This window comes from Arabidopsis thaliana, chromosome 5 (genome assembly GCF_000001735.4).
Source record: "Arabidopsis thaliana chromosome 5, partial sequence".
Lineage (NCBI taxonomy): Eukaryota > Viridiplantae > Streptophyta > Magnoliopsida > Brassicales > Brassicaceae > Arabidopsis > Arabidopsis thaliana.
Genome location: NC_003076.8, coordinates 14,438,661 through 14,455,665, shown reverse-complemented (window position 1 = coordinate 14,455,665; position 17,005 = coordinate 14,438,661). Strand labels below are relative to the sequence as shown.

Sequence of the window (17,005 nt, the reverse complement as noted above, 5' to 3'; positions counted from 1 at the left end):
AAAACAGAAAACTTCCAAATATCTAAATTTGTTACCTTAGATATTACTTATTTACATCTTCGTTTCTAATTTTACATTTTTAACTTTTATCTAGGTACTAAACCTTGCTATAGCACGAGGTGATTAATGTAATTGACTTTGTGTGTAGATTAGTTGGAAAATAGTAGAATCAAGAATTTTATTCCGGAAGATGTTACATGAGTTTAAAAGTTAAAATATCCGCCAAGAAATTAAGTGGGTGCAAAATGTAAATAAATGGGAATCGAACCTGCTATCTTCAGCACTTAGTGGAGGCAATCTCTACCATTTTGCTACTTTAACTATATTGTTTAAGCTAAAAACTTTAATTAGTTATATATTACTGGTGGTAACTGCCCCTACAAACTATAATGTGGGTCCGCCCCTGTTTATAACATCGTAGGTTATAAATAAATTATTTGATATATATTTATAACATGAATTCATACCAGTTGGATATTTAGTTTTGTTTTTGGTTTGGTTTCATTCTGGTTTACTAGCATTACTATATATACATTTTTGCAGTCATTTTGTGAAATAAATCCTGTAATCGAGATTTATTTACAATGGCTGCCATTGAAATTTAATGTTTGTTTTTGATAATTAGAAAGAAAATCTTCGAATTAAATATTTGACATTTAACAATCTTCCCAAAATCTCTCCACATTAACTACACGATTATTTACTAAAATAAAACTTCCAAAATATTTAATACTCCCTATGTTTCTAATTAAGTGTAGTTTAAAGGTTTTTTATTTTTTTCAATATAAGTGTTATTTTCACTTTTCTATACAAAAATTAAATGTATTTAATAGTTTTTAATCAATTATATTTTATCTCATATTTTTTTATTGGTTGGATTAGTTGTAATTAATGATGCATTTATAGGAAATAGATAAATTAAATGAAATTTGTATGTTTTCTTAATTTGTGTGTAAAAACCTTAAACTACAAATATTTAGAAACAGAGGGAGTATCATTTAATTACTACAAAATTATCATTTTTGATATTGCTTTTCTCCATGACTATAACAATTCAATTATAATCATCAAAGCGCAGAGATATAATTTGATAGCATTTAATTACTACAAAATTACAAAATCTATAGACAATGATTTATAAACATATCATAAATAAGATCAACGTTAATAAAATAAATGTTTTTTTTACGGGACGGGTTTGGCAGGACGTTACTTAATAACATTTGTAAACTATAAAATAAAATATTTTATAGATAAATACAATTTGTAAACTTTTATATATAATAACTTTAAAAAACAAATTGTTCCCGGTGTATCGCGGGTTAAAATCTAGTTCAAATAATAATGGTTCATTTTTATTAAAATTAGGAATGATCCAGCGGTCGGACCGTGTTCCAACTCAACCGGATTGGTCCTCGTTAAATTTCTATTAAACTTGTGAGCTATCAAATTGGATTAAAACAGTCGAAAAATCATTAAACCCGCTTGAGTGAAATAAAAATATTTAGGAGTCGGCGTAGTTCCCGTTCCATGTCCCATTTTTTCCTACTCTCGTTCTCAAAATCATAATCATGACGCATAATGTAATGCATTCCCAATATATATGATATATTCTCGACGCATAATGTAATGCATTTACAAAATGTTTTGGTAGCAAAAAATGAACAAAAAGGGTTACAGTGAGTATTATTTTAGAATTCATTGGATTATTATGCATTTGTTGGAGGTCGATAATAAAGATGCAAAAATAGATAAGTTAGAGGGTTTTATAACAAAATTTGATTTGATATGTGTAACAATCATAAATTTGGCACGTCTCATGATCATGTGAGTTAACAATTTTGAAAAATCAACTTTATTAGAGTTTAACCCGCGGTACACCGCGAGGCTATATTTTTAACAAAAATATAATGTTATTTTTTAAAAAGACTAACTGAAGATATATATTAATTTGTATTTTCAAATGTAGATATCAATCTCTGTATTATTTAGTATATGATTACTATTGTTTAGGTTTCAATTTTTGAAGTATAGGTACGAAAACACATATTTTTTAAGTAACGATGTATCGTGGATTTTAAAATTTTGAATATTTTATCCGCAGTATACCGTGAGTCTATTTTTTATAGCTAAAAAATTTAAATTTCAAGTTATATTCGTTTTGTTAAAATTGTATGGTTTTTTGTGTTTAAGATTGTACAATTGTATTTTAATTGTAAATTTTAAGATTTCATTCTTGATATACCTTTCTTCATTAATATCGATCAAAACCTGTCATCCTATATAAACCTGTCTATATTATCTCGTTAGCTAAATATTAGTATTATAAAATCAAAGAAAATAAATTATTATTGTTATAAATACAATAATTTTAAGATCTCACCCGTGTTATACCGTTTCTTGAATGATTTTAAATTTCTACTACTAATATAGATTTTAAATTTATCATATAAAGTATATGATTTCAAGTTTTTATGTTTTTTTTTATTTAAATAAAGCAATGGCTTAAATAATGATATATATAGTTTTTTCTGTATGTTTATATGATTTTTTATGTGAATATTTTCATTATTATAAATTAGTATTTTTATTGCTATGCAAAATGTTAATATAAATATTTTCTATAAATTGGGTTTATGCATATTTTATGGTGTAAAATTCACGGAATTGTATTTTTGAAGATATACGGAAAGATTGTGTAGAGATTTTTAGAAATAAATTAGGAAAGATATTGTTTGGTTAATATCTTTTTAAATTTTGTAACACTAAATAATAAATGCCAATGGCAGCCATTGTAAATTATTTCCAACTCCATGATTTATTTGACAAAATGGCTGCAAAAACGTATATGTAGATATAAATATTTGGCACATATATTAGATTATGTTCAATGTTTTCAAGCCTGATCTCAACTGCTCTGTCCAACCGGTTAATCCGCTATCTCAAAACTTCTCTGGTTTAAATTTAGTGTTAACAAGTCATGGAGACCCTCATTGTATAGAAGTTTTACAAACCAAACCTTTAGGATTCAAATAATTTTACGAAGAAAATATTATAAATCGATTTATTTGTTTAAATTTAGAAATATAAACCGATGATTGATTAATTATGTGAAGCCGTTTTACTTTTATTTTCTCTTTGTAGTCAATATTTCTTAGTTAATGTTACGTGTTTCACACATGGAGTTTCAACTTTATTAAATTTATAAAACGGCTAATCAAATACCTAATTAAAATATTCAAAGATGTTAAATTAAAATAATTAATATGACAGTTTCACATTTCAATCCATATAAATAAGCAAGAATTTTTATTGTTATTCATCACTCAAAAACAAACAAAGCATTAAGCATATAGTTGCTATACTAAGACTTTTTACTCAATTTTTCATTATGTCTATCAAAAATGTGTTTTCACTTCTAGCGGTTCTATGTATCATAGTTTCTGTAAATGCTCAATTGCCTCAGTTTCCGGCTCAACTTCCTTTTCCGTTTCTGTTCCAACTGATTCCTGTATTACCTGATATAACAAAATGTTTCTCATCCGTGATGGATATTCCTGGATGCATTGCAGAGATTTCTCAATCCATTTTCACTCGAAAGTTCGGTAATTTAGGTCCGGCTTGTTGCGAAGCATTTGTGGACGCCGATAATTGCATACCGAAAATTCCATTAATTCCGTTTTTTCCTTCGATGCTAAAGGAACAATGTTCAAGAGTTGCCGGTGCAACTCCTCCCATACCAAAATAGTGTTTTAACTTATTTTTAAAATAGATAACTTTTTCAACTTATTTTTTTTAAATTTTAGCTTACGTTACATGTAATAATAATAATTAAAAAAAGAAGAAGATATTAATAACATTTGAGAAGTTTCATTTGGGTTCCATGTTTATTCATTCTTCAATTCTTATGAATAACATCTTGAAACATCGACTCCATAATTGAATTTAGTCTTATAATGTAACAGAACTTCAAATTGTTTTCATAAATCTTTAAAATATGTGATAACACAAAATTTGAGAGTATAATTTTATTAGATAAGACTCGTCTAAATATGCTGGTGTGAGAAATGTTGTGATGATATAAAAATTCTAAATAGTAATCGGTATTTTTCAAAAGAATATTTCAATTATATACATTTTATATACCATGCCTTTACTAATTATATATAATACGAGATTTCTCAGAGTATAAAGAAAAATAAAACAAGGAAAACATACAACATCTATAAAAAGACGCACCAAACAAAGCCTCTCACTGAATTTTGTAGTAAACGAATTGAACTCTGTAATTGAGAAAAAAATGAAATGAAATAAAATTAAGAAATAAAAAGAGAGATATATTTAAGTTACAAAATTAGAAAATATTATATCACGTATTAATATTTTTCTAAAACAAAATAGGGAACTTTTACTTCTGTTGTGAATATATAAATGATTTTTATTAGAATTTGTTCAATATTTTAATATATTAAATAAAACATTTGTATATATGAACTATTTTTTTTTACTTGTGTATATATCCGATGGGGTTATGAAATGTTTCTATATTTTGTTTTTTAAAAATATAGGGTTTTGTGCAAAACACCCATCTAACTCATCTAGTTTTTTAATTTTACCCTATATCTCTAATAAACACATATTAATCCTATGAAGTCTAAAATAATACGCAATATGACCCTTATACGTATATTGTAAACTTTTTTACACTCCCATAGATTAGATTTTTAAAATTTTGAAGGTCGAGTTAAGCTTTTTTCGAGAAGGCTTCGATTTAACATATTAAATATCAATATTTTACAAAATATTGTTGTAGATAAAAATGACGAAAAGGGGTTATATTGCGTATGATTTTAGGTTTTATCTGATAATTATGCATTTTTTGGAGGTGGAGAATAAAGATGCAAAATAGATGAGTTAGAGGGTTTTTGTTTGCACAAAACCCTAAAAATAACAAAATTTGATTTGATATGTGTGGATATTTCACTAATAAATTTGACACGAGTCATGATCACGTGAGTTAACAATTTTCAAAACCCAAATTTATGTAGATATTTGGCACATATATTGGATTATGTTCATTCTTTTCATGCCCGATCCGAACTGCTATTTCCAACCGTTTAACCCGCTATCCAGAAACTCTTCACCTTTAAGTTTAGTGTTAACAAGTCATGGAGAAACTCATTGTATAGAAGTTTTACAAACCAAACCTTTAGATTAATTCAAATAATTTCACGAAGAAAATATTATAAATCGATTTATTTGTTTAAATTTGTAGATATAAACCGATGATTGATTAATTATGTGAAGCCGTTTTACTTTTATTTTCTCTTAGTAGTCAATATTTCTTAGTTAATGTTACTTGTTTCACACATGGAGTTTCAACTTTATTAAATTTATAAAACGGCTAATCAAATACCTAATTAAAGTATTCAAAGATGTTAAATTAAAAAAATTAATATGACAGTTTCACATTTCAATCCATATAAATAAGCAAGGATTTTATTGTTATTCATCAATCAAAAACAAACAAAGCATTAAGCATATTGTTGCAATACTAAGACTTTTTACTCAATTTCTCATTATGTCTATCAAAAATGTGTTTTCACTTCTAGCGGTTCTATGTATCATAGTTTCTGTAAATGCTCAATTGCCTCAGTTTCCGGCTCAACTTCCTTTTCCGTTTCCGTTCCAACTGATTCCTGGATTACCTGATATAACTAAATGTTTCTCATCCGTGATGGATATTCCTGAATGCATTGCAGAGATTTCTCAATCCATTTTTACTGGAAAGTTTGGTAATTTAAGTCCGGCTTGTTGCAAAGCATTTTTGGACGCCGATAATTGCATACCGAAAATTCCATTCATTCCGTTTTTTCCTCCGATGCTAAAGGAACAATGTTCAAGAGTTGCCGGTGCAACTCCTCCCATACCAAAATAGTGTTTTAACTTATTTTTAAAATAGATAACTTTTTCAACTTATTTCTGTTAAAATTTTAGCTTACGTTACATGTTATAATAATAATTAAGAAAAAGAAGAAGATATAGTAATAACATTTGAGAAGTTGCATTTGGGTTCCATGTTTATTCATTCTTCAATTCTAATAAATAAAAGTTACTAATATGATGCACTAAATATACATCCACGTCACCCACCCACTTACATTGATGGTTATTCTCCTCTTTAAAACTCATGACAAACACACTTAGTTGAATACACGAATCCGTCTAAACCTCCTCGTTTGAAAAACAATGCCTTTCCTACCTCCGCTAACCCTTCCAACCGAGTTGTACCTAGGAATCCAATTGCCAAACCCCATAAGCATACTTGTCAACTACCTCCCCGTCAGCCAGACTACAGTTGTGACATCAACACCCTTGCAATCGATGAATTCATGACGTGGCCGTCGTTACTCCAACCGGGGTCTCCCTTCCGGCCATACTTCGAGGTGCTTGTAGAACGTGGATCCATCCCGGCGGTTTACCTTGAAGGTGTTCGCCAAGCGAGCAACTTCGTGACAGTAGCTCAGGGCCTTTCAGTCATGACAACGGTCGCTTTATCTGATCCCTTTGATTGCTTCGCAACCGGTTTGTTCCTTACGTGTACCGGTAATCACTTGGATTTCCTCCCTATCAGCGAAAAGTTCTGGGAAATGACACCCACCCTTGAAGCTGGCCACGTGGTTGCAGAGATGGTGATGTATCACATCAGCCAGCTTCACACTGAAAATGCTCGCCGCTGGGAAAGGTCTTGGAGGTTTGTCCACCCGCCGAGTTGCGTAGGGCAATGCACGTTCCATCATGGCTGCAGGGTTTGTTTTTTCTACTAGTACGCCAGGGAGATGGCTATATTCTACTAGAAGCAAAGCTGCTAAGGTCTAAGCTACTCTACTCGGCTCTACTCTCGAGTCTTTTGGTATGACGGATGCACACATATTTTGCAACACATGTGTATGCTTCGTTTAAAAAATTATGTTTTTTGAATCGTTCCAGTTTATTTATCTTATCTTATGAATTTCCTTTTATATAAACTGCCTGTCCTTTTTTATGTTTCTGGCTTTTGAATGAATTACCACTTTAAGTATTACTAGATGTCTTCGTGTACGTACACTATATAGTACATTAAACTTCGTTTATCGTACATTGGGAAATTGCGTACACAACATAAGTATAAATCTAACAGTTTTTGATGTTGAAGGCACCAAAACTAATATACGTACACGATAGCGTACACCAGAAACTATACGTACATTGCGAGAGGATTTGAACAATAAAACAAGGCACGTACATAAAACAACAAATTAGATTAAAATTTAAACGGAAACAAGAAACAACAACGACTGAAATGTAATTTGGTTCTTATGGAAACAACAACAACAACTGGGAAAGAAAACTTAATTGAAATGTAGTCTTATATTATATTAAAACGGAGAATAATGGTTCATTCCCTCTAGCTAAAAAACCACCATCGAGATATCCGCAACTTCTTCTCTGTCCGGATTGGCAACCACCTTTGAAATAGCACCATGGCTCTCAAGCTTCGGGTTAGACAGTTCAGTTAGACGCCAAAAGCTGAGTGCGACAACAAAATTTCCCTTACCCAAACTCTGAAAGTAACCATCCAAGTACTCCGCCTGTTGATTGCGGGCTTCGCACTCCAAGACTTCATTGCTACGTTAGAAATAAGGACTGTTAGCGTTTAGAGTGACATTGTAAATAAAACAAATGAAAAGAACACTTACTATCTATCTTTTAACTTGAAACTCAGTTTGAGACCGTAATAGTCTGTAGTCAATGCGCCAACATCAACCAACGCTCCAATGACATCTAGATGATGGAGAAACAAAGATAATAAACAAACATTTTCAAAAATGTAATAAATGAAGCGTCAGAGTTATTCCTCCTCACCGACTAAAACGTTCTTGTAAGCAGATTTATCCAAAATGTAGTCGAAGGGAGTGAAATCGAAATCTGGAACTGGTGGTGATCGTCTTCCACTCATTTTCAACGAATCGGTCTTCGTAAAACGGAGCAAGGCGACGATCAACGATGGCCTCAATACGGTTATTCTTTACATACAGAACATGATAGTAGAGAGTTTAATATATAAGTTAAGCGAATGAACGAGAAAAACACATAATAATTTAACGGAAATAACCTCGTAATCTGCCAGGATAAGGCCGAGTTCGAAGACGTTGGGCGATATAACCTTCTTGAAGACCCTCACGACAAAGACATAAATTCGCCACCCAGTGATCAGAGGACACAATTCTGAGACCGTATGAAACCCCTCCATCTCACGGATAGCAAGAACAAGCGATTCGAAAGACTAAATTTTTTTTTGTGAATGATATAACTGCCGGCACAAGAAATGGGTTTAGAATGAGGATTGTGGATAAAATTAAGGAAGGGAGGAGACTTAAATAGAGGAAATCTGGAACGGCTACAGTTATTAATGCGGTTACAACTACACTTGATTCAAATTTTTGGTAATAGCCTGGTAACCGTCATATAGGGTAATCATAACGTTGATTTGACAATAAACAGCAACAGTTACGTCCTTTCCATTAAATACCAACACAACCACAATATACCCAACCATGTCTCCAACTCCGTTCATTTAAGAGGGGGAATAAGTTAGATTTTCAAAAAACTTATTTCAAATTACTCAAAATATTGAGCAACCACCTCTGTGTACCCTTATTACATGAACTTTAACACGTACACAGACAAAAACGTTCATAGTTATACGAACGTAGAGTTTAAACGTACGTACACAACGTACATAGTTACAGGTGGATTATATATAAACTTACGTACACCGAGAAAACACAGAAGCGTACACTATATTGGCCGGCTCAGAAACTTGTCACCGGAACTAGATTGGATTTTTGCACGTCTTCTTGTTATGACCTGCTTGTCGACAGCGTGAGCACTGATTTGGTAAAAGTCTTTTCTGTCTCTTTTTCTGAAGTGACAAAGACAGGAAGTTACAAATCTCCGCATGGTAATACTCAAAATACAAGTAGATGAATGAACGATGTTAGTACATACCCGGTTTTCACCTCTAGATGGGATCCTTTTGGACAGTGGTCTTCCTGGTGGCCGTCTACTGTATGGAGGAATGAGTATCAAATCCACTATATGTTGTGGGATGACAACATCTTTCGGATCCGCGATAGGTAGAATTGGTTCTTGGAAAGAATCAGAAAACGTTTGAAGGCCATACCACCATCCGACACAAGACTTCGGATCAATTCCATGCTCGATTGCAGCTGCTAGAGCGTGTTCACATGGGATTCTTAACTTGGTGTACCTAAGACACGTACACGTACACTGGTCCAGAACGACATGAAAATGCTCCCCGGATTTACTTGTCACTTGATAGCTCCACGGTCCAGACATCTTCACAGCGTATTTACCTGACGCAGGCAACTCTTGTAGAAATCTCTCATCAACCTCAGGTGTCACAGAAGATTTGCACCTAGCAACTTTCTTCCTCCTCGATGCGAACCATCGCATTAGGACATCCCGAATGAACTCGATCATGTAAACAATCGGATAAGTTTTTGCTTTTGTTAACACATGATTCATGGACTCAGAGTTGTTGCTAGACATGATATTGTAGCGTTCTCCTCTACAGTGAGCTCTTGTCCAATGCTCAAATCCTATGTCCTCTAGGTATTTTGCGCATTTAGCACTCTTTTCCCTTAACAGTTCAAAATATTTCTCGAAATCCCTGACCCTATAAGCTTTGGCAGCGCTGAAAAATAAAGCAGACACACCAAACTTACCATAATAGGTGGAGAGGTTTCGCTCAAGGTGAACAGCACATGCTCCATGATGCACTCTCGGGTAAACAACACTTAGGCCTTTGTATATAGATGAATGTCTGTCCGAGACAATCATTAAATCGTCACTGTCTGGAACAATCTCAGCTAACTTTTCAAAAAACCATGCCCAAGAAGCATCGGTCTCACCATCAACAACACCAAAAGCTATTGGGAATATTTGGAAGTTCCCATCTTGGGCACATGCAATAAGGAGACATCCTTTGTAAGGTCCGACTAGCTGCGTTCCATCTACCACAACTACCTTCCTCATATATATCAGACCTTTGATAGAAGCGCCAAGAGAGACAAAGACATACTTGAAGCGCTGCTTACCATCATCTTCTGGTGTATAGTGTAGGTGTGTTATTGTACCCGGATTAGCTAATTGGAGAAGATACAGATAGGTCGGCAAAAACCTGTAATTTGCTATCTCATCCCCCCGTACATTTTCCACTGCAACCTCTTTTGCTCTCCAAGCGGTAGAATATGAAATACGCACATTCAGATCATTTAGGAGCAGTTGTGGTAAGTCGACAGCTCGCGGCCCACCCTGCGTAGAACTGTATCTGCTCCTCACATCTTCTCCGAGGAGCTTATAATTAGCATGTTTATTGTAGTTCTTCCGAGAGTCGATGTTACACGTATGTGTCGTAGCATACGAAGTGATTTTGAAACTTTCTGAATCCTTCACGACGCGAGCAGTCAATTGCCATGGACAAGTCTCATCAACGCACACCATCTTCAATGTTTTAGGACATGACTTAGGTTGCTTGAAGCAAAAGCATTGCTTTATCGCTTGAAGAGACATTGTTTGTTGCAGGACTTTTCTATTCTTAAAAACACTTCCAACAAACAAAGTTTCGCCTGTGGTGCTGATTTCAACCTGTGTCTCATCAGCTCGAAAATTGAGTAAGTCATCGAACACAGGAGCAGCATCGTTACCGAGATTCGCCAACTCGCCACCATGTAACTTAGGAAATTCATTATACACTTGGTAAGCCTCAGCTGCGGTAACTACCCCATTATCATTTTGTGTCCCAGTTGAGGAAGCTCCAATACCTTCGATCACTTCATCCCCGGTGACTTCGTCTATACAAATAAGATTGGAATCCCTTTGCCCTTCGCAGCGTGTACCGTAACCCAATTGAGAGATTGTTTCTTCGCCAGGTACACTAAGACCAGTGTACGTACACGTTTCTAAGAGACGACTGAATTCCCCTGTATCTCCGCCAGGTACACTAACACCCGTGTACGTACACGTTTCCAATAAACGACTGAATTTCCCTGGATGTTGAGCAGTCTGTTGAGTGAGACTGACGTCTTCCTCAAGATTTCCTTGTACGTATTCTTCTACTATTACATCGTTCCACTTGTTGTAATCGTATTCTTCGCCAATACCTTCACTACCGTCTGTGGTAGGATACAGGGTACTTCCCCCAATAGATCCATCCACACCAAGATAATCATCACACCCATCATCATCTTCGTTGCCCTCCTCCAATTCATCCTCTTCTGTTGTATCGTCTTCAACATCGGCTTGCTCCTCTGCATCCTCATTATTTTCATCAACATTTGTAGCACTATCAAACACACGGTCACTTTCAGAAACTTCACCATGAGACCTAGAGACAGTATTCCCGAACGCCTTCACTGTATTATTGAAAGAGACAAACAAGTTGAGAGAAAGATACCCACCACGAACCAAAAAAAACGTCTCGAGACCCATCTGACTGTCAATGTATACAGGAGGGCGTTTAGTATCTATCAGCATTGACATTTCACCCGGCATCCAGTAGCTAATTATGGGATTGATCTCGGTGGACTTCAAACTGAAAGCCTCTCGGAGTGTACGGACAAAGTCCGTGTACGTCATGGTTTCCTGAACGCGTACACAACGACCAAAGATGCCTTCCTCAGGTTCAAATTTCAATTCTCCTTCTTTGCATTTCCACTCACCGACCATGGTAAATACGGGAATATCCATAACCCACCTGCATCATAAATTCAGGAGACACACATTAAATGCAACTGAAAAATACTATACATATAAAAAACAAATGGAATGTCGATACTACACATTTATAAACCTAAATACCAATTATCATTTGACTATTTTAAACAAACAGATATAGATTTTGCAAATATTCTGATAAAAAAATGGAGTTCGAACACAATCAAGATCCTAATATGACATAAAAAAAACTTCTTAAAAGAACTTCATTACTTACACGAGCAATGCTCCAAACTTGGTACAAAAACAAGATCAACACTTCTTCAGCAGCAATGTACGTTCGCAATAATTCTTTGTTCCTGGGTTCATCTTCTTTATCTCAACAAATTTTTTTTAATTATTATTAATAATTTTTTTAATATTATTTGATGTAATGATGATTTTGCATTAATTGTGACAATAGTCACATCTAAACTTTTTGGGGGCATTAAATGTTGATGTCACTTCGGAATAATCTCACTTGTAACGGAACCGATCGCGTCAACGTGAACAAAAAATCTTCAACTGAACCGGAACAGTGTACGTAACTAAACCTGCTAAACTAAACCGTACATTTCAACAGTTGCTAAGAGAGAAGCGCAAGGGCAGAAGCGTCATTTTGCAGGCGAAAAGACAAATGGTGAAAACCACATTTGACTTTGACAATCCATGGAAATAAAACATGGTCAACGGGTGTGGCCTGCAATTTACCCTATACTTAATCGTACGTTGATCGGTCTATCTTACCTTCCAAGGAGCTGCTTACTTAGTTTAAGATAAAATTGCTGTAGTAGCCACGTTTTAACCCCAGTCCCCAAATTAAGTAAATGACACATATATGATATATGGAATAAATCAAAGATAGTGACCATTTCCATCTATTAAAATTTGACTAAAATAACATTGTGCGTAACCGACAGTTGACATGGAAGATAACGTGATAGTTTTGAGGCTAGAACCGTAGTTTTTTTCTTCAGAAAAATGGCTGTTTCCATAGAGTCTATCAATTAAAATAATAATGAAATTTATACTATTCTAAAAAATCTTTTGATTCCCTCTTATTTTGTGTGGTTAAAATCGCATGCGGCATTCAGAAATAGGCAGACATACTATGCATTCTTGCCACGGTGACAGAGGTGGTGAATCACTAGAGGAAAGGAAAGAAGGGAAAACCAAACTTAAGAGAGAGATCATGAAAAGAGCAAAGTGATATAAAGATCTAGATTTAGGTTGTTTTATATTTACATTGACCCTTAGGCTTTAGGTTTATGGCACTTAAATCTTGCATGCAAACCTACAAATCCAGTAAAAGTATAGTTGCATAGCCGTATCTAAAGGTATAAAGGCCGTAAGTTGTAAAGTTTTAAGCAGATTTACAAATATATAAGTTATATATATGGGTGTACCACGTTAGTTATGAGGATCTATATGTTTGCATTGTTTGATATAAAAGCTCACAATCGTTTGTAGCTATACGTTTGCTTTGTTGATAAGGTCGTTTATATATTTGCTTGTCGCTTTCACAACTCCCGTCAAAGCAAAAGGATATATATAGTGTCCAACCACAAATTTTAATGTGTAAGAAAAAAGAGTTTTAATTGAATTAAATCGAAAGTCTAATAATGTGTGTGAAGATTAAATGCCAAAATTCAAATTTTCTTTCTAGGTTTCTGTATAGCAAGGGTAAGTGCATGAATCAATTTAAGTTGTATCAAAAATAATAATTAAGGAATTTAGTTTATATGTATATTAATCATAGAAAAATCACTCTTAAAATCCAACATTAAATTTTATAAAAAACATTGGAGTACTAAGACATTAAAAATTCTAGGGCAAACCACGCCAAACCGCACGTTTTTTTTTTGTAATATAATTATCGAGGAGCTGTTAGCGCGCTTTTATCTACAATGTAATTTAATACTGTACATTTGAAAATGTTTAGACATGGCTGAAAGAGCTTAGTAATGTCATCTTTCTCGATTCCTCTAAGAACTTACTCTTATCTAATTGCAAAGATTCCACAATGTTATCCATTTGATCCCTTCCCATCAAAAACTGCTCACACCAAGTGTATTATCAATCAATACAAAATTATATTTCAAGGTAAACAAGAGAAATTGCAAAAGGAATCAAGCAAGATACCAGCAAAAGTCTAAATATGAGGCATGTATCTAAAAATAAGAAACCGAAAACTCAAAATTTTGAACTCGTTTGCGTTAACGCTAAACATAAAATGAGAGAAATCAAAATCTAAGGGAAGGAATTAGATACTACGGTAGCTATGGAAGCTAAATGATCAAAAAGATTATGTCTTTAAGACAGAAATTTAACGAAATTGCAAATGTGCGATTGTTTTGGCAAACACAAGTTTCGAATTCACGGCATATATTTTTGACATATATTTTTTTTCTATGTAAAGTTTGGATAATTCATGTTTTATGTTCTGATATTTGTTGTATATTAGTTTAATATTAAAATTCAGTATTTTTGTGGTTAAGGTTTTTTAGAGGTAATAAATATTTAAAACATGTATTATCTACAGATTGATTTGCGGTAAACCGCAGGTTGATATTTTTGTTAGAAAATTAGTGATTTTTATTTTAATTAATACTCCCTCCGTTTTACAATATAAGTTGTTTCAGTTAAGAATATTTACTTTGAAAAAGTTCAACCAATCATAAAAGAGACTAAATAATATAAGTAATCATAAAATATTAAAGTAACATATAATTTGCATAGAAACTAGAAAATAACTTTTCTTGTAAAACAAAAAAATTGGTCTAAAACAACTTATATTATGAAACAGAGGGAGTATTATTTATATATAAATAACATATTCAAGAAGTGCATCACATGCATATATTTTTATTAAATAAAAAATTGAATTTCTTTTTAAAGATGATTTATAGATACATGCTATTGTTTTTTATGTATGATACTATGATATACTTCCGGACAATTTTTATTACTTTAAAAAAATATACTTTTAAGTTATTTATTTGTTTTCGAATTATATCAGATGCAGAAAATCATATATTTTATTAACTATATGTATTTTATATATAAAGTAAAAATAAATTAGATATAAGAACAAATATAGTGACAGAAAAATTCTATGTTTATATTTAATATCGATATTGAGATTTTAGGAAATTAGCCTTAATCGAATATAGTTCTGTAAAGAAAGATTTAATTAAGAAAAAAGTTTAAGAGAGAGTTAATTGAAGTATTTAATGCAAATTAACGAATTGTAAGTTTTTATACATAAAATATTTGGTTGAGATAGAATTTGTAAGGACCTGAATGTTAATAGTAAATAGTATAGGGATTTTTGGCCAAAAAGTCTAGCAAAACTAGATATTGACCCGCGGGACACCTCGGATGAATATGTTCATTTTTTTATAAGAATTATTATTTGTATATGAATAATATGATATTGACACATAATATTAAAATTCATTATTTTGCTTTTGTGGTTAGGGGTAATAACGATTTAAAACTTGTATTATCTAGAGATTGACCTGCGGTACACCGCTGCTCGCAGGTTGATATTTTTGTTAAAAAATTAAAGATTTTTATTTAAATTAATATTATTTATATACAAATAACATATTCAAGAGGTATATAATAGGCCTATACTTTTATTAAATAAAAAATTAAATTTTTGTTTTTAAGATGATCTATAGATACATTCATAATATACCATCCCGTATTAATATCAATCCAAACCCATCCCACCATATAACCTCGTCCCGTGAAATTAAACATCATTTTGTCATTTTCTTATGAAGTTCGAATATTTATAATATTGAAAACTTCAAAAAAGTTTTAGTATCAATCCAAACTTCATAATTGTATATTGATTTTACATCTAGGATTTCACCTGTACTATATCGTCCCATATTTTTTTTTTGTATTTATAAATGTTTAAACTTCTTATAAAGTTCAAATATTTACAAAATTTAAAACTTCATAAAATCTTAAAATTATTAAATGTAATACTTAACTTTTAATAAAGTTGAAATATATATAATATCTTAAAACTTTTAAGGTTTTAATTATTTAAAATAAAAAATCGGAGTAAACCGAATAACACTTTTAATTTTAGATGTCTGATATATCAAAGTTCCTGCTCATTCATATTCAGATTCATTTTGGTACTTGTTTATAGTATGTCTCTAAATGATATCCCAATTTTTAATCAATGTGGGATCTTGTACACTTATTTTTTCATCGATTGAGTATTATATGCCTGTTTTAAAAAATATGAATTACATAAGATGAAGAAAAATCAAATATTTTATTAACTATATGGATTTTATATATAAAGTCAAAATAAATTAGATATAACAACAAATATCTTTATTGACTTCTTTTATATTTATATTTAATATCGATATAGAGATTTTAGGAAATTAGCCTTAATCAAATATAGTTCAATAAAGAAAGATTTAATTAAGGATGAAAAATTAGGAAAGAGTTGATTAAACTATTTAATGAAAATTAACGATTTGTAAGTTTTTAGTCATAAAATATTTGGTTTTGATAGAATTTGTAAGGACCTGAATGTTAATAGTAAATAGTATAGGGATTTTTGGCCAAAAAGTCTACCAAAAATGTATATATAGATGTATATATAGATTGATTGGTTTCACAATAATTTGTAGTTAGATAGTTTGAAACTAGAGATGTCAATCGGGCCTCTTATCCGCGGGCCTGGCCCGTTTTGGGATGTTGCGGGGCGGGTTCGGGCCCATGTAAGGAAGCCCAAAAAAATGTGGGCCTCGCGGTCTTAGCCTGTTTGGATCGCGGAGGAAATAAGGCTGACCCATTAAAGAACATAACATAGAAAGTATAAGCCCATGTTAGGCTTATACTTTCTATGTTATACTTGGCTAACATAGAAGGCTGACCCATGTTAGGCTTATACTTGTTTCATTGATGTTTATATTCTTGGATTTACTTAGATTCTTTGTTTCTTCTAAAATCATATATGTGCAGTTACGTTGGGGATAGTTCAAGGAGTCATGCTCCTTAACAAACCATTTTTTAAAAGACCATAATCAAACTTTTACTAATCAAATTTTTAGATAGTTCTAAAAAGTGTTAGCAAAACTCTTCTTATTAGTGATTTGTTTTTGAATTGCAGTAAGAGGGAAAGATGGGTTGATACAAATTGGATTTC

General features: G+C 32.3%; 2 protein-coding genes and 3 pseudogenes across 5 annotated transcripts; 3 read left to right on the top strand and 2 right to left on the bottom strand.

Moving 5' to 3' along the window:
• Positions 1–3,391: 3,391 nt before the first annotated feature.
• Positions 3,392–3,748, top strand: AT5G36739 (ECA1 gametogenesis related family protein; the record flags this gene model as incomplete). The annotated part of the gene is made up of 1 exon (NM_001085201.1): positions 3,392–3,748. The coding sequence occupies one exon, from the start codon at positions 3,392–3,394 to the stop codon at positions 3,746–3,748; it is 357 nt and encodes a 118-aa protein (NP_001078670.1).
• A 1,833-nt stretch (positions 3,749–5,581) lies between these two features.
• AT5G36738 (ECA1 gametogenesis related family protein) lies at positions 5,582–5,938 on the top strand (the record flags this gene model as incomplete). Its single annotated transcript, NM_001085200.1, has 1 exon — positions 5,582–5,938. The coding sequence occupies one exon, from the start codon at positions 5,582–5,584 to the stop codon at positions 5,936–5,938; it is 357 nt and encodes a 118-aa protein (NP_001078669.1).
• Positions 5,939–6,353: 415 nt separating this feature from the next.
• Positions 6,354–6,854, top strand: AT5G36736 (annotated as a pseudogene; the record flags this gene model as incomplete). The annotated part of the gene is made up of 1 exon: positions 6,354–6,854.
• Positions 6,855–7,451: 597 nt separating this feature from the next.
• On the bottom strand, positions 7,452–8,293 carry AT5G36734 (annotated as a pseudogene; the record flags this gene model as incomplete). The annotated part of the gene is made up of 4 exons: positions 7,452–7,668; positions 7,755–7,824; positions 7,906–8,014; positions 8,156–8,293.
• A 548-nt stretch (positions 8,294–8,841) lies between these two features.
• Positions 8,842–11,814, bottom strand: AT5G36732 (annotated as a pseudogene; the record flags this gene model as incomplete). The annotated part of the gene is made up of 1 exon: positions 8,842–11,814.
• Positions 11,815–17,005: the final 5,191 nt, after the last annotated feature.